The sequence below is a fragment of the Mustela putorius genome, unplaced genomic scaffold (genome assembly GCF_011764305.1).
Source record: "Mustela putorius furo isolate JIRA1106 unplaced genomic scaffold, ASM1176430v1.1 tig00003834_pilon_pilon_pilon, whole genome shotgun sequence".
NCBI lineage: Eukaryota > Metazoa > Chordata > Mammalia > Carnivora > Mustelidae > Mustela > Mustela putorius.
In genome coordinates, this window is record NW_025421987.1 from 53,479,503 (window position 1) to 53,503,969 (window position 24,467).

The window sequence follows — 24,467 nt, forward strand, 5'->3', positions numbered from 1 at the left end:
TTTCACACTCTTAACATCTTCACTTAAAACACTGAGGCCTCAGAGTTTGGATTTATCTTATTTTGTCAGCCGTCTGTTCGTCCACTCACCTGTTTGGTTGGATGGTTGCTGGGCCTGCGGCACGCAGGGGCTCACAGCTGAATGGGGGTGCTCTAGTTTAATCAGCCTACGACTTCCTACATGTGGAGAGTTGCCCGGATGTCAGTGGCATGGTCCGTCATGATCTGAGTGTGAGAGAAGAATCCAGCAGTGGTCGCCCAGCTGTCTGATTACTTCTTTGTGGGTGTCAGGAATCCCTGTTGGGGCCCCAGGTCCCCCAGGGTCCAGCATGGCCATCTGGTGCTTCCAACCTCCTCTCTGCTTATCAGGTGATGTGTCCTCTCTTCTTACTGCTGCCTGTTCCACTCCCCTACTTCACTTTTATCACCAAGGGGAAAGCTTCCCCATCAGACCGAGCCCAGCCATTAGAGGCTGCCCTGACGGTGGGCCAAAAAGGCATGAGGAGTGGTATCTCTGGGCCGAGGTCCAAGTGAGAAGTGTCCGCAGGGGGAGATGGAGCTCATAGAAGGGGAGAGGCGGTGGATGGAGTAGAAGACCTACCATCTTCCAGATCTCAGACTGCTGGGCCACACACTCTCTTTCTTTGTCCCACAGATACGTTCTGTCTTCCTTACAAAGTTTTCTTCTTTTTTTTTTCCCCCTAACTACTGCTTAGAAATCAGGAAATTTCACCTGAAACCTAGATTTTCAAATTCTTTTGAAAAAAGGTATTTGGAGAAAGATGTCCAGTGACTGTTAAACATGTTAAAGGTTTGGGGCCTTAAGTAGTTGGGAAGATGAGGCCAAGCAGGTGTGTGGGGACAGGGTTTGACCGGAGATGGATTGAATGTATCCAGTATGGGATGAATTACATTTGACGGGTGTGTGATGCATCCATGGGAAGATGGGGAGTAGGTGAGTAGATGCAGGAGTGGGAGTTGAGGAGAGAGGTCTAGGTGAGACAGACCTTTGGGACTGTCAGCATAGATGTGCTGTTTATAGCCATGAGACAGGCTGATGTCACCCAGAGAGTGACTGTGATAGAGGAGTCCTGAAGACTGAGCCCTAAAACAGGAAAGTGTGGAGGAGCAGGGCCCTGAGACCGAGAACAGTGAGGCAAGAGGAGGCCCAGGAAGGTGAGGTGCTGCACAAGCCAGCCAGAGAGAATGTGCCCGGCGGGAGGGAGGGACCCATCTGTATCAGACGATGTTGTTGAGAACTGGCTCTAACCTGGAATGTGGAGGTCACTTTGTGACCTTAACAAGAGCATGTCTGGTGGAGTGGTGGGAAAAAGCCTGATTGAAATGCATCCAAGAGAATGGAGAATTGGAGACGGTGAATGTAGAAAACTCTTCTGAAGCATTTTCTTTGAGAGGGAGCAGAAAAATGGGCTGGTGGCTAGATTGGAATATGGGATCCAGGGAGAGTAGCAGAAGTGGTTTTTTCGAAGGTGGGAGATGTAAGAGCATAGTGGTCTGTTGATGGGAATGGACAAGAAGAGTAAGAGAGGGCGCTTAACCATGCCGAAAGCTGAAGGGGGCCTTTTTGAAGTCTGGTCCTGGAGCAGCTGAAAGGACGCGTGTCCTGGAGCACAGGTGGAGAGGCTGGTGTCAGGTAAGAGCCAAGACAGCTTGGTCTTGTAACGTGAAGGAAGGCAGAGTATGTAGACACAGAAGGCAGGTGGACATGGTTTTTGGTTGAGTGAATGGTTCAGCAAGCACCCAGCCGGAGGGATGGAGATTGACAGGGTGTCCCTAGGAAAGTCTCCATGGTGGCTGGAGTCATGGGGTGTCCTTGGCCTACTGGGTGAGGACAGGCCACCCTGACAGGGGCAGTAGTCGACTAGGTCCTCGTCGAGGTGGTTAAAGTCCATGCCTGAATATTGTTGTTCTGATGTCCAGGGCATGAGTGGGAGGGTTATTTAGCTTGAACGGCAGGGAAAAGTCAGGGGGGATCTGTGATGGCCACAGTTCTTTGCTGCTAGGTGGCAGCTATCTTTTGGTGATGCGACATGTGCTCGCTTGTGCTCTGCGGTCCCGACACTCAGCAGATCCACCACTCCTCTGCGCAGCCAGCCCACCCCTTTGGCCGCTGTGCTCATGACGCTTGGTGTAGACCATGAGTAGCTGGGTAAGAGGAGGAATTTGAGGGTGAGAGAGGAAGGGGGCTGACTGGCAGTAGGGAAGGGACTGTGCAGGAGAGCGAGGCTGAGGAGGCGGCGCAGGAGTGAGCGGCCTGGTGCAGGGGAACATGAGTCACGGAGGTGGGTGGAGGCCGGCTGACCCCCACTGCTGCATTTCCCAGAGAAAGGTCTCACAAGCCGTGCTGTTTCTTCTTCTTGGCTCCTCATTGAACATCCCAGATAAATTGCTCAGTGAGACGTAAAATGGCTCCCGTACGCACTGTCACGGGGTGGTTCCATTTCCATTCTGTATACTTCTGTAGTCTCAGCCACACGTTACCAGCTGCTGAACTAGTCATGAAAATTCTATCTGATCTTTTGGTAACACCAGGTCACAGGGATTATTTTAACGGCTAACATAAGCAGTATTATTGCTGGCTCAGGTTCAAACTATGTCTTGTGATCTGGATGTCTCTTTTGAGATTCTATCAAGTTAAAATTAGAACACTTATTTTAAGAGATGTATGCAAGCTGAGACAAATCCCCATTACTGGGTCAGAATGAATGGCTCTTAGTAATTTAGAGACAATTGTAATATGTACCCAGTGTTGTTTTGTTTTTGTTTTTGTTTTTTTTATTCCTGGCTGGTAATTTGGTGGATAAATCAGGCAGTGAGTCAGTGAATCTTCCCGTTACCCTTGCTCTGGGTCGAGGTCAGTTGAACTTTATCTTTTGACATCAGTATTTCCCCTTCTTATTTGTCAGCTATTTTGCCTTTAGCCAGGCAACATAGATTCTGAGTGGTACCTCTGTGTGGCCCATGGTGAAAGAGCCAAAACAAGAAAAATACCCTGAGTTTACTTTCTATAAGAAATATGCCCGAATTTGTATTTAGGCTAAAATATTCTTGTAAGCAAAAAAGTGATTTCCCTTTTTACTTAGGACCTGTTCTCCTATTTCATTTTGATACAGTTATTTTGGATTTTCAGGATTAAGAGATAAAAATAATTACATGAAATTTATATCTAGATTAATTGAAATTCTAGATACAAAAACAGTGAGACCTTTTGCTCATCTTTTTTGCAAACTGTTCTATTATGAAAGCTAATAGAGCAAGCCCTTCAGGCTACTTTGCTGTGTAAGTAAATACTGTTCTATTTGCACAGTTAAAGCATAGTTATATAGTTTTACCCATGTAACTCACACACCTTCACAGAAGGTGGCCAGTGTTAGGCCTGACAGCATCCCTTCTACCAAGCCAAGGGCAGCCCTAGGTGCTCTCCAGAACATGGCTGTGTATGACGACCTTATGTCTGTCTTCTCTCCGTTCCCACCTTCCTCTCAGAGCCCCATGTCTCCCACCTGCCAGCTGCCTTCCTTTGCACCCTGCCCCACCCTCCCACCGTCAGTGGGCTTGTGGGCTGGCCAGAACGTTCCATGTTCAGTGACTCAGCCAGGCCTGTGCTTCCCGAAGAATCCTTGTTCTAACACTTGCTTTTCTCCTACCCCGACTCCTTTCCTTAGGTCAGCTTGGTGTGTGGTAGTTAGGTTAAAGGAATACCTTGATCCCTTTAAAAAGTTCCCATCTTCACTGTACAGAAGTCGGGGGCTTGGACCCCCTACTTGGACCATGGCCTTGACCCCATGACCTCTGAAGCCTGCACGTGGCTTCTTTATGCCACACCATCTTTCTTACTTCCTGTCGCATCTCTCCACTGTCTCCCTCCCGAATCCCCATGAGCACTTTCTGGTCAGTTCCTCAGTCCTCCCAGCCGCAGTGGAGACCTAGTCACATTGTGCATTTTATGATTTGTTTTGTTTTTGCCGAAACTTGGGTAGCTGTTGGGTGGTTATGTCACATCTCCACCATCCCACTCGCTCTCGTCCCGCCCCCATCTCACTGGCACCAAGGAATTCCCTGGCTTCGGGCACAAAGGGCCGTTCCATGCACATTTAGGAACCCTTATGACCTCTGCGTCTACCTCAAACAGGCTTACTGAGGACTGTCTTCAAAGTAAGACTGCTCAGTCTAGGAAAGGACCCTCCAGTGGGTACAGTTTTCTCGGTGGTAACAGTGGAATAGGTAGAGAAGGTAATCTTGAGGAGGAAGGATCCTTCTAGCCACAGAGGGTGTTGATGATTTAGATTAAAGAGATGCTCAGGGACCATGGCTTCATGAAGGTGGAGCCCAGGCCTGAGCCCCAAGTGAGGTGCAGGCTGTGGACTGTCCCCAGATGGGGTGTCTGTGGACATGGCAGGGGGAAGGCATTGAACCATATGGGGTGGTCGCTAACCAGAGGTTGCAGAGGCCCCTGAGCCACCATGGGGCACAGACGGACCCAGAGACAGAAGTGTCCCCTCCTGCCGTCAGCTGAGATGGGGGTTCTGTCTCACTGGGCGGTGTTTGCAGCTCTGCAGTGGGCCAGACCATCGTGTCCTTCTTTGCATGAGCTCTAAAGGCCCAGTTCCGGGAGCGAGGTGCTGGAGAGGAGCTGGGTGGCCCTTACACCCGGTGTAGCACAGTCCACATAGGGGTCAGCTGCTGGTCCTAAGCGCCACCGTCCATTTCTCGTTCTCCCCACCTTTCCCTTACCTTAGTGCAAACTAAACCCTTGTGAGAACAGTCTGTCTTGGGCAGTGCCAGCTTGCCTGTTTTGTAGCTTTCTTTCCTATCGGTTACTTTCTTGCTCTGTCCTTGACTATATTTGGAGTATTTCCAGGGCTCATTAGACACATCCTTTCCACTCTTCAGATTGACCGTCTGTAAGCAGGGAATTAATCTCTCAAGTAACAGATGCACTCTCAGATGACGTCCTTCCAATTCTGGGAGTGTCTTTCACTGAGAGCCTAGCTGTGGCTAAGAACCTTGGCTCTGGAACCAGACTGCCTCCGTGGAAGCCCAGCCCTGTCACTCACCATCCGTGTGATCTTAGACTTATTGAACTATTTCATGCCTTGGTTTCCTCACATAGTTGTTTTGGAGATTAACTGGGATATAAAACATGCAATTGTCAGCCAGTGTCTCGTCCACATAAGTACTCAGTAGGTGTTAGCTCTTCTGTGACTCCTGTTGAAGCGTGTGCAAACTGTCGGGAAGCAGGTTAGTTCAAGAAATAGTGTTTATGTTCTGGCCACGTCTTATTTTAATTAGCATCGTTACTCTCCTATAATGACTGTAGCACATTCATTCATATGGCAAAATCATGGATTGAAACCTACCAGTCAGTTTTATTCTAGGAGGAGCAAACAAGTAGTCTTGCTCCAGGCAAAATGAGTGAGGAGGCGGGATGTCTGAGAAGGCGGAAGCGAGTGCTCTGTTCTGGTCTCAGGGGGGTTGGTATTGCAGACAAGGTAGGGCCTGCCAACCCCCAAAACACACGCAAGTGTCCGGTCTCTGGGATGGGTCCCCCCCATCACCACTGGAGCGTTTGTTGAAGGCTGTTTGTTACCTTCAGCTGCTGTCTTTCCCAGGTCTTTGCTGGGCCCTGTTCTGCACAAAGCCTCTTCTGAAAATCCGCACCTGCTCTCATGGCTTGGGGGTTCATTCCCGTAGCCCCTCGTGTCAGCATTGCCGGGTCGCCCTGCTTGTTACTCATTTGTGCTGTTGTTCCTCATTTTTATGTTAGATGACTCCTTTCCCTGTTTGGGTGAAAATCTTTTGGGGTCCTGCACTGACCATATGTAATAGTTGCTTATTTAATTAATAGCCCTGTGTGCACAAATTTTGAGCGTTACCCTTTAAGGATAAAACTGAGAGTACTGTGTGTGTGTGTGTGTGTGTGTGTGTGTGTGTGTAAAATATGAAATGAAGAGTCAGCCTGGGAATTTCCAGTATCTACTTCGTTTTCAGAAGAAAGGCACTGTGGTAGTGTCCATCAGTCTTAGGAGGAAATTTACAGGAGGCTCTATTTTTCTTGCATACTTTTGGAGTGGCAGAGTGGTAGGGTTGGTAAGAGCGCAGGCTTGGGAGAAAGGCAGAACTGTACCAAATCCCTTTTCTGCCACCTAATGGCTGTACCCACCTAATAGCTATGGGGCTCTGGCTGACCCCCTGGCCTCTAGGAGCGTCTGTTAACACGTTCGTTCGTAAGATCTCCCTTTAGACTGTTAATTACCCACAGTCACGCCCTTAAAAAGGTTTGGGCCCAGGATGCCTGGGTGGCTCAGTCGGTTAAGTGCCTGCCTTTGGCTCAGGTCATGATCCCAGGACCCTAGGATGGAGTCCTGCATGGGCCTCTCTGCTGCTCAGCAGGGATCCTGCTTCTGCTCCTGCTCCCCTGACTCATGCATGCTTTCACTCACTCATTGGCTCTGACAAATGAATAAAAAAAATCTTAAAAAAAAAAATGGGGCCCTAAACATAGGAAACTCTCAGATAATGATAGCTATGTAATGGGTCTCTGGCATTTAAAAAAACAAAACAAAAAAACTTTAAAAGATTAGAAAGGCTACAGGAATAGTTTGCATTATTTCAGTCTGTACTTCATGCTCCACCACTTTGGTTGCCTGTAGGATAAATCCACTAACATCTGACATTCGAACCCAATGCCCAGGGATCCATCCCATTTTTCCTTTTCCCTATCAGAGTTTCATCTTTGGCTCCTGACTTTGGCTCCCTCGGTCTGACTCTCATATACTACCTGATACCTGCTCTTCCCCTACCTAGAACTCGTGGCACTCCAGCTCCTGTCTGTTGTACAAGCTTTAAGTCATTGCCCCACAGAACTGACCTTTCATGACCGCCCTGCCTTTGCATTCCCGGAGCATTCACTGTTCCCATATTTCTTTTGGAACTTGTTGTATTCACTTTTATTATGTGGCTTTATGTACATAAATTTCCTTCCCACTAGAATGGGACCACCCCTAACTCTTTTTTAAGAAATTATGAAATATAGTATATAAACAAAAGGGTATATAAATTTTTTTTGTTTTTTGTTTTTTTACTTAATCCAGGCTAAGAAATGGAACACAACCAGGGTGCCTTGCTGGCCCAAGATGGTTAAAAATTTGCCTTCAGCTCAGATCTTGATCCTAGCGTCCTGGGATCGAGCCCCACATGAGGCTGCTGGCTCCGCAGGGAGTCCGCTTCTCCTTCTCCCTCTGCTTCTCCCCCTGCTTGTCCCCTCTCTCTCTCTCTCTCTCTCTTCATATATATATCTGTCTCAAATAAAAAAACATTTAAAAAATTCTTCAAAAAAGAAAAAAAATCAAACACAACTAGTACCTTAGAAGCTGCCTTGTCTATCCCTTCCCCATCACAGCTTCCCCTTTCCCACAGAGATGACCAACATCATGACACATCTATTGATTACAGTTCTCTACTTTTTTTTTTTTTAAGATTTTATTTATTTGAGAGAGAGAGCATGAGCAGGGGGAGAAGCAGAGGGAAAGAGAGAGGGAGAAGCTGACCTTCCTCTGAGCAGGGTGCCTGATGGAGGGCTCAGTCCCAGGTCCTGGCATCATGACCTGAGCCGAAGGCAGATGCCCAATTCCACTGAACCACCCAGGCCCCCCACCCCCAGTTTTCTAGTCTTTAAATAGTACTTTTTTTTGTTTTGTCTTGCCCTGTATAAGTGGATTCATATATATGAATTTCTATTTGAATATTTAATAAATTCATCCATTTGCTATATAATGTGTGTAGCTCTAGTTGATTTTCACTGCTATATTGTATTCCCTGATCTGAATATACCAGAAGTTGTCCTTTAAGAATGACAAAATAGACAGATAATCTTAAAATCTCAGTGACATTCAATAGTAAGTATGTCTTTCTTGCTGGTTTGTTGGTGGCAAGGCTGGTGCAGCTCTGATGATCTCAGCAGGCTTGGGAGCTGGGCCATAGGTTTGATTCACATCCACTCCATGGGTCTCCTGCATTCTTCTGCTGATAGAAGTCCCTCAGAGAGAAGGCAAGGTTTTTGTTTTGTTTTAGACACACTGTTGCTTCCTCCTCCATTTCACTGGCAAAGGCAGGTTCTGTGAACATGCCCAATTAATTATCAGGGTGGCAGGGAAGTGTACTCCCCCGTGGAGATTGGGAAAAGGGGTGAACACTTGCTGAACAAGCTTGAAGATCCGGTCACTCAGGTGGTTTATAGTTCTGTTTCAAACAGTGCTGCTGCTATGAACATTTCGGCTGTGTCTCTGGTTCCACATGGGAAAGACCTGTCGGGTCTGTTTCTAGGAGCTGAGCGCCTGGGTCAGAGGTGCGAGTGTTTCCAGTGTCACTAGGTTATACCAAATGGTTTTCCAGGTGGTTGTGCCTTTCCTACCACAGTGGATTGGTGTTTGGTTTGTTGCACTGACCCACTGCTACTTTTGGATTTTTGTATATATTTAACGTACAACTGAATAATTTCAAAAATAGGTCTAAAAATTTTTTCAGTAAGCTCAAGTTCTTTTCCAACCACTATTTCCAGTGGAAGGTGCATTGTTAAGGCTACAAAACAAAGTGCTCAGAATCCACTAATGGTTTCAACTTGTGCTCTCTTGGCAGATTTGGTGCAAATGCCAAAGTTGTTCATTTCCTGGGACGAATCAAACCATGGAATTATACTTACGATCCCAGCACAAAGAGTGTTAAAAGTGAGTCCCATGATCCAACCATGACTCATCCAGAGTTTCTCAACCTGTGGTGGGACATCTTCACCACCAGCGTTTTGCCTCTGCTTCAACAATTTGGCCTTGTCAAAGACACCCACTCATACCTAAATGTGGTAGGTTCTGTTTTTTTCTTTCAGGCAATTTAATGCTGTAGTTTTTAAAACTTGGTATACTGATAGAGGTAGTGTTTAGTGGTACTTTAAATGGAGGTGGTATTTGTAGCAAAAGGAAATGTCCATCTTACAGGGAAGGAATACTGTCCCAAAGACTTTGTAGATTTTGTGGCAGATTTTATTAGATCTGAGTGCGTAAGAAAGGACTTTAGAGGTATGTATGTGTGTGCAAGAGTGTGTGTGTGTGTGTGTGTGTGTGTGTGTATACACATATATATCTGTATCTATTATGTACAGAATTCTTAGCCCATTATCCTAAGATTCTGAGATTATTCCTAAAGTATAAAGAATGTCTTATTTCAGATTTTAGAAACTACAAACATTTAAATAGACATATTGTTTATTTTTGCTATCTGCTTAGAAGAATGTATTTTCAGTGAACATTACAGTAACACATGAAAACAAACACTTGCAAAAACAAATACATTTATAGTGTTATTTTGGTTTGCCATCCTTCTGCTCTTAGGGTTACATAGAATCTTGAAAAAGAAGTCTCCTTATAAGAGGACCATGGCATTAACATTTTAACAGCAACTTGCTTAGCCTCTTTTCCAAGTTTAAATGTCTTCCTCTGAGGTTTGTTCTTTTGGAAGCATTGGAAGATGAGAAGTTACACTTCTCTGCTACATATTAAGATACAAAGAACAGAACTGAATGGATGAATTACAGTCCAGTCTAAGGTTGTAAGAGATCCTTTCTTCGCCATGGTAGAGATTTTAGCCATTTCACTTGGTAGGACTTGTACCAATATATAAAAAGGAGAAAGGGAAATGTACACTAAGATTCTTATTTTGCTTTACATGGACCATGAAATAATACTTTGTATAGTACTCAGAACATTGCCTGGCATAGTAAGTGTGTAAGGAATGCTAGCTATTACTATGTAACCCTTAGGACTACTGTCAAGTAAGTGATACTGTTATTATGTCCTTTTGTATATTAAAATTAAGTGAGGCTTAAAGAAGTAACTTCTCTTAGTGATAAAACATATTCATCAAAAGCAGAACTGGGACGCAAATCTAGGTCTGCAAGACTCTTACCTTCCAAACAATATTATGAAACAAGAACTTTGGAAGAGCCTCCCAATATCATTGCTGTTCAAGTGGAAGCAAAGGCAGGGCTAATACAGGGTAAGGACTTATGTTGATTGAGCTGTGAAACCTCCCCATGGAATCCGCCCAAATATCTTGGAGTTTCAACATATTTAAACATGTTTATATATATATACACTGACCTATATATAGCAACAAAAACCAATAATCAAAAATTTTGTTCTCCCATTTTCTCTGTTAAAAGCAATACCTGTATGCATTCATTCGCCTTCCTTTTTCTCTATTTCTAGTACCTCCTCACCTCAGAGTTTTTTGAAGGATAGCTTTGATATTCTTCTACAGTCAATTGAAGTTAATGGCCTTTCTATAAGTAATGAGATTCTGATTGAATGTAGAGTAGGTTTGCTCCATTTCCTGCACATTTCACTTGTTCCTTCCACAACCCAAGGACTGAGAATTATGAACTAAGGGAAGGGGATGGGAATTTAAACAGCTATTCAAGACTAAGCCAATTAACACGAGCTACGAGAGTAAATGCTACTTGATAACAAGCTTGAACAGGCAGAGGAGTTTGGTGCATAGTCTCAAACCATTTAGCTCCCACTTTTATAACATGACAACTGTGTATGTGGTGTGGCTCTCTGGTTAGGTGCTTTCTGAAGGTTAGCCTCTGAGGTATCATTTTGTTTAAGTTCTCAACCTTTCAGAGCCCACACAGATCGAGAATTGATCGTGAGACTGTGTTCCCTTGTCTGTCCATCTTACACTTTCTAATGAACTGTTTGCAGCTTTCAGACTTGGTCTATACACTGGCTTTCTCTTGTGGCTTCTGTAGAAAGGTATGCAGAACTTAAACATTGACCCTAATTTACTTTGTTCTCCCAATGTTTTCACTGAGTCAAGAAGTCTTCATTTCGTTAGGAATAAATCATATGACCCTTGTATTTTTGTGTCTTTTGTTCGTTTCGTGTAATACTTTTCAGTTTTTGCTACTTTGCATGATAATTCATCCTGGCTTTTCTCACCTTCAACTTCTTGCGTTCTTTAAAACAGTCTGATTTGCAGCTCTCAAGGAGTCTGTGATTATGCTCTCCTTTTTAGGAAGGCGTCTCAGGAGCCGTATCACATCTGTCCCTTGGGGAGATCCCGGCTGCAGCCCAGCCTTTTGTGTCCTCAGAAGAACGGAAGGAGCGGTGGGAGCAGGGCCAGGCTGATTACATGGGAGCAGATTCCTTTGACAACATCAAGAGGAAACTGGACACTTACCTCCAGTAGAAACACTGCCTTTTTCCCATGGACACATCCACTTCACAGGCACTTGTTTCTGATATTTAATATCTCGAGCTGGGTTAGGAAAGGTCTGTTACAGTTGCTAGAAGCTTTGCTAGAATTCATCAGATAAGGGGATTTTGCAAGACAACAGGTGAGAACTGGGCAAAAGTTGTGAAGTAGCAGTTCTATTTATGTGGACAGCGTTCTGCTTGTTAACCCTAGGCTTATTCAATACTCAGCTCTTGTCGGAAATTCTTAATTTTGTTGACGGCCAGCATACGTGGTAAGGGAGAGTCAGGCTAATTAAAATGGCTGTTATCGACTCTAAAAATGTGCCAATATGGCTCTAGATCAGTCTCTCTTCAGATGGGACAGGGTATCTCTCGCTTGCACTTTCATTAGACCTGCATTTTATTTAGAATGGCCCAGAGACTGCCAGAGTGATTGTGATTCTGCTTTCAGGTGAAGATATCCTGTAACACTGCTGAGTGATTCATAAACCTATTGGCAAGCGGCGTTAACCCATTTTATTTCCTAACTGTAGTGTCTGAAATTGTTCACCAGTTTTCTGTGTACAGTAAGGCAGCATGCTAAAATGCTTTTTTCAGTTCTATGTATCTGTAAAGAGCAGTGTGTTCTCTGATGGTTACCTACGGTGGCACCTTGTATGAAAATAAAGGCTTTTTGCCATATTTTGTTTGTCTAATTAAGGGATTCCCACTCCCCTTAGGGAAAAAATGTATTAGGTAGTTTTTCATAATCTGTAGAATTTGTCAATGTTTTAAAAAAACAGCATAAAACTTGACACTTGGAATTGGTTTCTAGATATCTAGAAATAGTTCAGTCTAGTGTTCTCCAGTGATGGTGATTTATCTGTTCTGTCACTCACACTGTCTCTCCATATCAAGTGATGTTCAGATTTTAGAAAATACTACAATGCTAAAATCATCACAGGTTCATTGTCAATCTCTGGACATACTTGATAATCTTTCCAGACTTCTAGAATCAGTACTGGAACCAGTGACTTCTAGTGTTTCTATCCATGAATTAAAATGATACACGTGTAAAGGATATTTATTAAATGTATAGAGGATTCTAGGTTGCAAGGATGGCAAGCCAGTTTAGGGCAGGATCCAAAATGACCTTTTAAAAGTGATGTGAGTAATTACTCTATTGGAGGAAAACCAACCAACCAACCAGCCAGCCAACCAGGAGAGAAGACCAGGACCAGAAACTCGAGAGGTTTAATTGGGCAGAAGCTGCAGTGGCTGCAAGGTCACCCTTTTATTTCTACAGCATCCTACTGGTTACACGAGTCAGCCCTATTCAATTTGGGTGCAAATGAATACACGGGGATACAGAATCCTGGAGGCAAGAATGGTTAAGGGCTACCTTGGAGGCAGACTACAGAAGAGCTCAAGAAGTACCTGAGGATTTACCTAAAATTGTAAAATATCAAATAAATGATTTCTGAGGATAAACTACGATTGGGTGCCTCTTCTCAAATTATTCCTAAATCCAAGGATCTCCATGTTGGGGGCATTTATCAGGATGTAACCCCATCATAAGTCGAGAGATGGGTATATAAAATAGGAAACTGGTTTCCTGCTATCCTCCAAAGGTAACCAAAGTGATTTTGGGGAGATTGTGTTCTTAGCATCATTATGAATTACTGAATTTTGATGTAGTTGGTGACTGTTCGTTGCAGTTATTCTTAAAGATGATCTAATTGTTCTACCTTTATGATTTACATTTTAAGAACACTGCTTTTGCAGCTGGTGGAAAATAGTTTGAATTGAGGACAAGAGAGTTGATGGGAAGGACAGTTAGTTTACACTCATGGTCCCCGACAGAGACTGTGGTAATCTAGCATACCTTTCACCAGGATGAAGGCAGTGAAGTTGCTGATGGATTGGAAGTGAAGAGTGAGGAAAAGGAGTAACTGAAGATGAGGGGCTTGAGCAACTGTGTGAGTCTCCAGCCTCGCTGCTCCCTAAAGCATTGGAGACTTAACTGTAAGTAGTTTTTTATGCCTCATCACTTAAAAATTGATTCAGTAGGTCTCGGTTGAGGCCAGTTACTCGGCGCATTGTCTCTGCTCCAAGTAACTGCCAGGCAATCCAAAGACTCCAACCCAAATAACATTTGAAAACCACCTGATACATTAAAGTGGTATTTATACTAACTACAACGGGGAATGAGGTTTTTAGCAGAAGATGCATGAAGAGGTCAGGTGGTGGTTACATAGCAGGAGGCTCAACTTCTAATAATGAAAGTGAAGCCTTTCCAAAAGATAATCTCAGTTCTTTGAGGGATATAGAAAACATTACCATAAATAACATGTGTAAATATATTTGTATAGTATTTATCTTTTTAATGTCACTGAGACTTGGAGCATTAAGCTGAAGTCAGATTTGGCATGTCCTTAAAATGGTCTGTTATGGTTTACTTTTTTCTTTGCTTATTATTACAAACACACAAATGGATTACAGTCTTTTTATACTTGAGTTATTTGATTAACTTATTCTCTGGTTTTCAGATGCTGAAATTCAGTCTCCTTTAAATAATATGTAAGAAAGCAAAAGAGGAAAGTTTACTAGGCATTTCCATCTCAATTCTGTCAATCCTATGATGTATATATGGTATACACATTATCGCAGATAAGCAGAGAATAAGGTAAATAATCTGTAGATTTTGATTCAAATTATTATACTCCAAACCCCAAAGCTATGTTCTGCATTTAAAAAAAAGTATTGTCAAAAAAAAAAAAAAATAGTATTGTCACATAGTGAGATCAGAGAAATCTCTCTATGTAATGAGAATTAGAAATGCCAGAAATCTGGGGAGTAATACAGTGTGTAATAATAAACGAGTTTTCATTTTGCTATGAAGGACCAGGGCTTGAAAGAGGAGTTGGGAAATACCGTTTACCTTTAAAGGCTTTCATTAAATAGATTGCCTGAAATTATAATATAAAAATAAACTGATAAAACTCCAGGATAGAATTTGTTGTGAGATTTGGCTGGGACTTTGATTCAGCTTCTCTACACAAGAAGCCTCTGTTACCCTGTTTTCAGAGGTTTTATTGGCCTAGAAGAGGCACAAATTCTATTACAGGACTATGCTGTGATATTGTGATGTATTCAAGGTCAACATACACCTGTATGGGCAAAGGCTCCGCACACCTTATACAAAGCAGTTCAGTTCTTGTGACCTAGTTATTCTGTATTTGTTTCTTGAATGGTTCTTTCAGCTACCATTTCTCACTACTGTTTGCCTAGTAAAAATAGGAAGAGTCAAATGTTTAGGAAAGAGCCTTTGAATGCTAGTCCTTTTCCACTGAGTCAAGTACAGTTGGCCTTGAACAACCTAAGTTGAACTGTGAGGGTATACTTAACACATGAATTTTTTTAATACAGTATTGTATTTGATTTTAATAATTTTTCCAGCTTCATTATAAAAATACAGTACACAAGACCTGTATCTATGTACATGTTGAGTGTTATCAGTAAGGCTTCTGGTTAGTAGTAGGCTAAGTTTTGGGGGAGTCAGAAGTTTTATGTGGATTTTCAATACAAACCAAAAGCACAGATGGGGTCAGCTCGCCTAACCCTCATGTTGTTCAAGAGTCAACTATATAGGTATTTACCAAAGGCTGCTATTTTAGGTGATCAAACAGTTTTTTGGCTCCTGGGTCCCTGGTTGAGATTAACAGAAATCTTTTCAGACAACTCTACTGCCATGCACTATGAAATCTGAATAATTAAGTGTATTTTGGAACTCTGTCTGTAACACAAGATTCAAAGCCTTTTTTTTTTTTTACAATTGAGAAAAGGTTATCCAAAGCATCAGATTTGGTATGTGTGGGGGAATCAAACATATCACTTGGTGTTTTTTGTCTTAATACTTTCTGTCCCCCCTCCTCCCCTTTTTTACATTGTATAAGCAATAAAAGCTCTAAAGTGAAAAAGCTTACATAATTTAAGTAAATACTTTTTGAAGGTTATTAATGTTTTGATTCCAAAAGGGTGATAGATATTCCATAGAAAATAGCATATAATGTGCATAAAAGTATCCAGTTAATAGGCTGAGAAGTCACTGAACTAGGCTAACAGATTTCTTCCCTTGATCTTTTAAAGGATATGCCTTAATTAAGGTGAAGTACTAACTTTTCCAACTCCAGGGAGCCTAAAATACCAAGAGTCAGCTAGTAAGATGTATAAAATGGCAACAATAACTCAGATTATAAGAACATTTGTAGAGGATCAATATATCATTTCTTTTTAATCTTCTTGTGAACAGTGGTGGATAGAATAGCCTTTCGCTGTAAGACAGATTTGCCCACACAAAGGTCCGATCCATGCCTTTGGGGATTAACTCCATGCTTAATCAAAGTCTGTAATTCATGCCTAATGTGAATGTTTATCTTAAATCTCCTTACTTAAACCTGCAAGAAGCCTATTAGGTCTCCTTCACTGGAACATTTCTCATGAAATAGTTAATTTAACTTTTCTTTACCAACATTGATACCAGGGCAAGTTTTCTTTAAAAACCTACGGTGGGGGGTGGCGCGTAGGTGGCTCAGTGGGCTAAAGCCTCTGCTCAGGTCATGATCCCACGGTCCTGGGATTGAGCCCCGCATCTGGCTCTCTGCTCAGCAGGGGCTTGTTTCTCTTCCTCTCTCTCTGCCTGCCTCTCTGCCTAGTTGTGATCTGTCAAATAAATAAATAAAATCTTAAAAACAAACAAACAAACCCCAAAACCTACAGTGGGGGTGGCTGGGTGGCTCAGTGGATTGAGACCTCTGTCTTTAGCTCAGGTCATGATCTCGGGGTCCTGGGATAGAGCCCCAAGTCGGGCTCTCTGCTCGGCGGGGAACCTGCTTCCCACCCCACCTCTGCCTGCCTCTCTACTTGTGATATCTCTGTCAAATAAATAAAAAAATCCTTAAAAAATTTTTTTAAAAAGCCTACAATGTACTAGTAGGAGAATAGCCCTTTCCTCCCCTAACAAAAAAGTAAGTTAAGCATTCAGGAAGCTGTATCCTGGTTAATTTTATCTGCTTTCATTTTTAATTAACTAGAATGCTGAAAACACCACAAACTTACTGAAAATCTTCCTGAAAGTATTCATATCTCTTCTTTAGTAAGTACAGCACATACTTAAGAATATATACTCTTTGAGGACTCTTACTGTCCCTTCTGATCACACTAAATATCCTCTTGTAATAGTCTAGACTATTTCATGTGAACACATGTCCTACAATTTTTGTTCACCAATCTAAAAAAATCATTTTGACATTTGATAGCCTTCTAAATGAAGTCCTGTAGCCTTAGTTATTATAAAGTTTTTGGACACTTGGCTGAGGTTAATGGAGTGGCCTGTGCCATATATGTTAAATTACAAGCATTATTAAAATTGTGTTCTTTTCCTATAGAAAACAATTTCCATAAAAAGTAGAAATGGATTTAAATTTGTCAGAAAACTCTTGACCAGGAAGCCTGAATAGGGGATTGGAAAAAGATTTAAACATCCTACATTTTAATCAAAAATCCTGATAGTAAATCATTTGCCCTTTCAAATGAAGTAAATTATTGTGGGTTCATATAGAAGACTATTGTCTCTTATTACATACAAGAAATATGAATATATTAACAGGGAAAGAAGACATCTGCTTACAAGTTTTCTAATCAACAGTTTTCCCTTTGAAGTAGGTAGTACTGCAGGGAAGCATCCCAGTCATTATTCACAGTGACCAGTTTCTGGCTCTTCTTATTCACAAGTACTACACAAATGAGGTAGCAAATTCCAGAATGTAGAACCTGGTTACTACATACTTCCTAATGAGGGAAAATTGTATTATAACTTTTGCAAGTATTTTATAGCTAATACAGCTAAAAACTTAAGGTTAAACAACTGAGTTATTATTATTAAGCCAAAACTGATACTTGTCCCCGTGTGTTTAATGAATCTTCCAAATTCTAATGAATAGAATTTTGGCAAGTACTATAAAGAAAAAAAACACCAATGCCTTGGATTTCCCCGAACAGAAAAACACACTGCTGTGAAGATGATAATTACATTGGTACTCACTAGTAATAAATTTTCCTGATTACTCCTTCAATCCTAGATTAGAGCAAAATCTACAATACAGAGTGCTATCTATTAATACCACTACATAGAAGTATTCTTTTTTCCTGGTAGATGAGGAAAATAACTGGAACCAATGTTTTAGAAGATCAAGGCACTTAACTTCAAAATATACACACTCTGTTTTCTAAGCAAATTCAAATTGAGCAAAATAAAGGGCTAAGAATAAACTTGTTACAGTACTTTTTAGGTACTATCAGTAAAAAACAATTGTGTAAAGTAGGTATCTTCACAGAAGTATGAGATTTATAAAAATTTTCTTCAAGGAAAAAGGCACAAAAATTACGGCATAGAAGCTGATTTTTAAAACTTTATTGATTTTAAAACAAAATCCAGTTTGAACCACAAAATTCAGTTTGAACCACAAGTGGGAATACAATATCTTCAAGATAACTTCTAAAACTATTACTCTACATAATGATGAAACAGAATTAACAGTAGAGCAGAATACGAACTTTTCATTTTGGTGGTTTATATATATTCTTAGGATGAATTTTAACACCATTTAAGAGGACTGTACAAAAACAGGTATTTTTTTAAATGACTTGCCAAATTTATCATTATGAATGCTTAAAAATGCAAGTCTGTAAATGGGTAAAGAAGCAAGCAAACTTACAGTGAGTTTGCAAGGCTTTGCTTTTGTAAGCAAGAGAAGTGTGTATATTTTTGCTGAAAATTCTTTTTTGTACTTAATCTCATGGGAGTATTGGTATATAGAAATCCACATACTGTATTTCATGAGATTTTCATCAACCTGATTTTTTTTTGTGTGTAAAATGCTAGTTCTACAAGGTAAAGAAATACCCTATTGCTCCTAATGCTAATGGACCAACCCCAATTTCTGTTCCACTCTTACCCATACAGAAAGGTCTGTTGATCTTTTAACCAGCCCTCTGCCTTACCTGCTACCAAAGAGAAAAAGGGCTGGAAAGATTCTTGCTGTCTAATCCACTGTTCCCTTGGGAGCACAAGACCAAGCACAGGGAGGGGAGAATTTAGCTGTTAACAGATTTAGCACATATCTAGATGTATGGTCTAGAACACAACACTGCCTCCAAGCTCACCTTTAAGTCCTTTCTTAACACTATAAGTAAAATGAAAAGTGTTCTTAAGTCTCCATGGTCAAACAGGAAGCTTCTCCTATACAGTAATCTTTCTTTGGATTAAAAAATTCCCCTTAAGGAAAAACATCACTAACGTGATTGCCAATGTAGAGCTTGTTTAAATGTGACTCAAAGGGTCATCTAGAATGCCATAACAACTACTGTGTCTGATTATTAACAAGAAAAAGAGGACTAATTTTATAGATAAATATAGGGTGAAATTACTGAAGTTCCAAAATCAATGTCTGATTCTAAACACCGTAACAAAGAAATTTTTCCATTCAGGATTAAGATGTCTTTAAGAGTTGAAACGATTTTGGAGGTCATCCAGCCCAACTTCCATCCAGATATCACGCCTCTCACATATAGTAGTCTTCTGAATTATAAAAATTTATAAAGTTATTTTTTTAAAAAAAGCTACATAAATAAAAATTATCTCTATATATAGAAATATCTATTCAGCACTTCCATAATTTAAATATTCAAATTAAACTGGGTAGAATTGGTTCCTTCTCACCCCTACAGACTGTATTTACACACTAACACATTGAATTACATTTAAACAATAATAGTACTACTTCACTAAAAATGGAGAAAAATAGTATTCTAACACAGTCCCTAATATTTTCATAAACATAAAAACTGCAAATTACATATGTGAATTAGATCTCAAACTGTTAAAAAAAATATATAAGTTGCTAACCTGGACTTCAGTCTCATTTAAGGTTTGATTCTGGAATGCAAATATGGTTTTTTAAAGTAATAAAATCTCTTGTATATAGTCTACGTATTAACCATTTACAAGGACTGTGAATCCATCACATCACAAATGGAAGGCTCTAGTGATTAATCAGATGTGTCCAACACAGAAAATAACTCTTTATTTGGTCAAAATTATAAAAGGTTTGACCTTATTTGAAATATGAAAAGGCTGAGTACTTGAAAGATATGAAAATACTCAGCAAAGACACTATGAAAAGCTGAATAACAAAGTAACTTTCTCAAAAAATTATTTTAGGCCACAGTATATAACAGAACTTATTGCTATTTGAAATATTAAAAATAGGTTCATATATAGAAGAGATTATCAGTAATACTTTACTAATATAAAATGATACACTTCTTTTAGAAGACATACTCTAGATCTCATTTCTAAAACACTATTTTCTCATTTCCAAAATTTCAGTATATATCTAATCAAACTGACCTTACCAAAATCCCACAAATTATAAATCAATTAAAGTTCTGATTTCATTAATTTTAGCTTGTTTCATTTCATTAGCATTTGTTTTCTTAGTTCCAAAGGCTCCCGCAGCAAGTTCTCTCTTTGTGTTTTGTATTTTCAGCATATTTTCTTCAACAGAATCCTTCACAATGAACTTAAAAAAAAAAAAACAAAAAACTTTTTAGGTCACAGTATTTAAAATCTTCAATAGGAAAAAATGAAAACTTAAGACAGGTTGAAATGTTAGTCCACTATAAAAAAAACTTGCTTTCTTACAGTATATTACATAGATTAACCAATTTTGAAAGCTATTAAGTTTTATAATACACATAATCTAATATCTAATAATTTTTTCTCAATATGCAGTAAGCATATTTAGAATACAGTAGAATAACCAGAGCTGAGCACTGCTTTCCCTCATCACTCATATGGTTTTCTTATATAAAGAATATGGCTGTAAGGCCTTAAGTTACATCTTAAGAACAGCACCAAACCAGCAAACTTTATAGGCAACTCTGTAACTGGAATACTTGCAAGATAAATTTATCATTATATTTAAATAGCCAAATGAGATTCTCCCAGAAATGCAAGAATGTGCCTTTATCTGGTTTAATTTAAAACATGGAGTAAAGAAAAAAAGACATCTTCTCAACTGATGCTTAAGAAGCATTTCTGATAAAAACCTTGATTAAAAAAAATCTTCATTAGCCTATAAATAAATGTCCCTTAATCTTAAGTGTATCCACTGGAAACTTACCAAGAACAATGGAGTCACAATGTAAAACAATAAAAGGAACAGTGCAAGAATTACTACTATGACTACTATTAGTCAACACTGCATAGAGGTCTAGTTACTGTAATAACAATACAACATTACTGAAATACATAAAAGACCAAAAAAAAAAAAAATGACTAAATTCTTGTATGGGAACACTCCTTACTCATAAGGAGTATTTATATATATTTATAAAAATCATTCTCGAATTAATCATAACTTCAATAAATCCAAAATAAGATTTCTTAAACGAGATCTGGTAACCTAAATCCAAAGCTCAATTTAAGAGTAAGTAATTGTATTAACAAATTTCCAAAAAGAAGGGTAATGAGAGCGCACTGCTCTGCTAGATACAAAAGCATACTTTAGAAAACCATAGTAAATTTAATAGTAATGTCCCAGGAATAGGAAAAGAAATCAAAGAAATAGAAACACAAAGTCTGGAAAGAGATTCACATTAATATATACAAATTAGTTTATGATAAAAGTGACATTTCAAATAAGTAGAAAAAAAAGATATACTTAAAATTTTTGAAGCTTTTTCATAAAAAAACACATCCAGTTCAAAGAGTTTGAAATAAACCATTTCTAATGTAACAAATTTAAAATCAGTGTATAAAGGAGTCTTTTAACATTATAAAACTGTACTTGTACTTTATGAAAACTGGGCAAAAAAACAATTTACTGAAAAAAATATTAACTGACAATAGATTAGTGAAAAATAAATATGCTCAAGGTCTTAGATGTACAGAAATTAAAGGAGCACTTTTCTGACTATTACATAAGCAAAAATTTACATCATTCTCATACATCTTTAAGTCTGTTTAGAAAGCAAAGTTTAAAGAATCCTAAATCCAGAATTTAGTTTTCTTTTTTTTAAAAAGATTTGAGAGAAAGCCCAAAAGGGGGAAGGGGCAGTTGGGCAGAGGGAGAAGTGGATTCCCCACTGAGCAGAGACCCAACACACGGCTGGATTCCAGGACCCGGAGATCATGAGCTGAGCCAAAGGCAGCCGTTTAACTGATTGAGCTACCCAGGTACCCCCAGAATTCTAGTTTTCTTAATCCTGAAGAAGTACTTGCATATAATATAATTCTCATTATGGAACTGTTTTTATTAGCAAAATATTAGACTGGCTAAATTATGATATATCTATATATGATATTAAAAAGAATGGGTTTGTAGAATCATTAAATTCACAAAGTATAAGGGTAGTTGCTGAGGGCTGAGTTTCAAATTGAGATGAAAAAGTTCTAGGGACAGATGATGTTGAAAAATTACACAACGGTGTGAAAGTATGTAATGCCTCTTAAGTGTACACTTTGGATAAAATGGTAAATATTCTGTATGTTTTACTATGTTTATATGTACTTTTATGGTAGTGTACTTACATGGGTGGTTCCCAATATAGACTGTTAAGGGAGCAAAGTATGCTGCAGAATAATAAAGGGCGATCTTACTTACCTTAAGAGATATTTTTAAAGGAGAGACATACACACAAATGAATCTATGTAAACACTGAGAAGGAGACTTTGAATAACATGTAAAATTACTGATAGTAGTTTCCCCTAGAGGAGATTAAAGCTGACCTTCATACTTTGTTCTGCCTAATTCTACTGCAGTCTTTCATAATAATACATTCATGCATTATTTGTATAATCTTAAAAACCTCATCAACCTAATTTTAAAACAGATGGCTTAAAAACTCACTTTTGTGATGATAACTTCTTGCTTCTGTCCAAGTCTATGGCATCTGTCAAAGCACTGATCTTCAGCAGCTGGATTCCAGGCCTAACAAGAATATGATTGCTTTATTACCACCCTGATCTGTGAGTGTTCTGCCCAATTCCTTTCATTTCAGTATTACTCATTCACCTTTTACTGACTCAAGATTTTTCTGATGGAATTCAGAAACTGACCTAAATGCTCTGGGGGGAAAAAATATACCCCACCCCCAACTATGACAGGCAGGTATTCCTCATTTCACTGCACTGCTTCTAGTATCTAATACAGTGCCTGATACATAGAAAGCAATCACCCAATACACAGCAATCACCCAATGTTTAAGTAATCAAATAGTACCTTTTCCACTTTAAAATTGATCTATGTCTGTTTAACAAAGAAAAAAAAAAGTTACACATCCTTAAATGACTTAATTTATGTCAGAAAAGATGTAATTTATTCCATTTATGAAAAAGTGTTCTCCCCTTTTGCTAATCTTTTTATTCTTTTTCTTTCACTTTCTTCCATTTGTTAAATAAAAGCACAAAAAAAGCTTTCAGGAGTAATCAAAAGTATTAAAAATTAAAGGCTTTGTTGATGTAATTTTCTGTATCTATATTTGAATCTGACTTTAAAATTGAACTAAAATAACATTAACTCATTAAATACAAGTATTATCATGGGGACTGTCTTAAAGTGAAGAATGAAACAAGCAAAGAAAAAAGCAAAACGATACAGAGTTCTTCTGTCTAGAAAGACAGGAGTCAAGTGGTTTGGAAATAACTATAATGAACTACCAAGGTTAGCGATCATTAAAATTTTAAACTATGGGATGATTCTTAAAGGATGTTTAGGACAAAGGAAACTTTATACAGCAAAATACCACCTGAAAATGTAACAAAATCGCAAATGCCTATGTTGATGACAAGTTTATAGTGTGATTCATACTTAGGCTGTTATTTTCTTCTGTTTAAAATTCCACTGATGGATACCTGGGTGGCTCAGTTGGATAGGCATCTGTTGATTTTGACTTGGGTCATATACTGGGGGTCGTGAGACTGGGCCCCACATCTGGCTCTGTGCTGAGTGTAGAGTCTCCCTCCCATCCCTAGCTCTTAAAAAATAAAGTTCCCATGAGCTCTAGAGAAAAGGAGATTTTACTATTATTGTAATTTAAGTATTGGGTGATTTTTCATATTTCATATTTCATAGTCAGATTTTAAGAATATACTTAGCTTACGATTTTCTAAAAGTATCATATTTTATGTATATTCTGTATTTCATGATTTAATACATATTGAAATTGTTATTACCAAGAGCCCAGGTACACGTTCCTTTCTGTTGTCTTCTATTTTATCAAGGAACGTTCTAGTGAGCGGCAATATATATCTAGTATGACTACCAAGAGTCAAAATTTTTTTTTAAGTAGGCTCATGCCCAGCATGGACCCCAATACAGGGCAGGGCTTGAACTCAAAACCCTGAGATCAAGAGTAAAATGCTTAGCCAACTGAGCTACCTAGGTACCCCTACCAGGGATCAAATTTATCTCATGATAATATAAAACTGATAGCTTCCATTTTCAGCAGTACTGATGAAGGAAGGTAATTAACTTTATCAAAAGACCAAAACTAAATATTTAAAATACATCTTAACTCTAATGCAACATCCCATGAAAAGGTAAAATATTTTCATGAATAAAGTTTTTTTGATTTAATCTTATTTTCCTGGGACCTGGCTTTCATTTTAAAGGTAGAAACATTTGAAGTGTTCAATGAAAATTTACTATGAACTGCTAAAACATTCTAGCAGTTTTTTTAAACTACTAAAGAGTACAGTCTGTGATTGGCTTTATAATACTATATTTGGTATTGACAACCTTTTCTGTATCAGATACTAAGATTATAACAAAAGAAGCAAGTAATTTGGGAATTTGTCCAAAAATCATATAAGATTATCATCAGGTTAGTTAATATAACTTAATATGTAATTACAATGACTTTTTTTTATAATAACCATAAAATATTAAAACTCTAGCAAAGATTTAAAACTTCATCCACAGAACTAAGGCAAGAAAATACAATAGATCACTGCCATCCATAACATCAGTATGAAATCTGTGAATGTTAAAATGTGGTTCTGTTCGGTATTTCACTTGGGGAGGTTAACCCAGCTGAGCAAAAAGGCCTTGGTAATGGGTGCATGCATGAACTAGCTAGCCTAATCAGAATA

At 39.2% G+C, this 24,467-nt stretch overlaps 2 protein-coding genes across 11 annotated transcripts in view; one reads left to right on the forward strand and one right to left on the reverse strand.

Annotated features, from left to right (window-relative positions):
• Positions 1–12,745, forward strand: part of GYG1 (glycogenin 1) — a 33,844-nt gene extending 21,099 nt beyond the window's left edge. For 2 of the 4 annotated variants that reach the window (XM_004755487.3, XM_045088497.1), the window contains exons 6-8: positions 8,658–8,877; positions 10,778–10,828; positions 11,091–11,953. In XM_004755487.3, the coding sequence (XP_004755544.1) occupies positions 8,658–8,877; positions 10,778–10,828; positions 11,091–11,264 (445 nt within the window). In that variant the 3' untranslated portion in view covers positions 11,265–11,953. Of the gene's footprint in view, positions 1–8,657; positions 8,878–10,777; positions 10,829–11,090 lie in introns of all 4 variants that reach the window. The other 2 variants (XM_045088495.1, XM_045088496.1) reach the window with 2 other exon arrangements.
• Positions 12,746–17,708: 4,963 nt separating this feature from the next.
• HLTF (helicase like transcription factor) overlaps positions 17,709–24,467 on the reverse strand; it is a 53,513-nt gene continuing 46,754 nt past the window's right edge. For 4 of the 7 annotated variants that reach the window (XM_004755494.3, XM_004755490.3, XM_004755491.3 and 1 more), the window contains exons 24-25: positions 22,225–22,305; positions 17,709–19,893 (exon numbers count right to left, since the gene is read on the reverse strand). In XM_004755494.3, the coding sequence (XP_004755551.1) occupies positions 19,741–19,893; positions 22,225–22,305 (234 nt within the window). In that variant the 3' untranslated portion in view covers positions 17,709–19,740. Of the gene's footprint in view, positions 19,894–22,224; positions 22,306–22,596; positions 22,624–24,467 lie in introns of those variants that run through there. The other 3 variants (XM_013057705.2, XM_013057704.2, XM_045088499.1) reach the window with 3 other exon arrangements.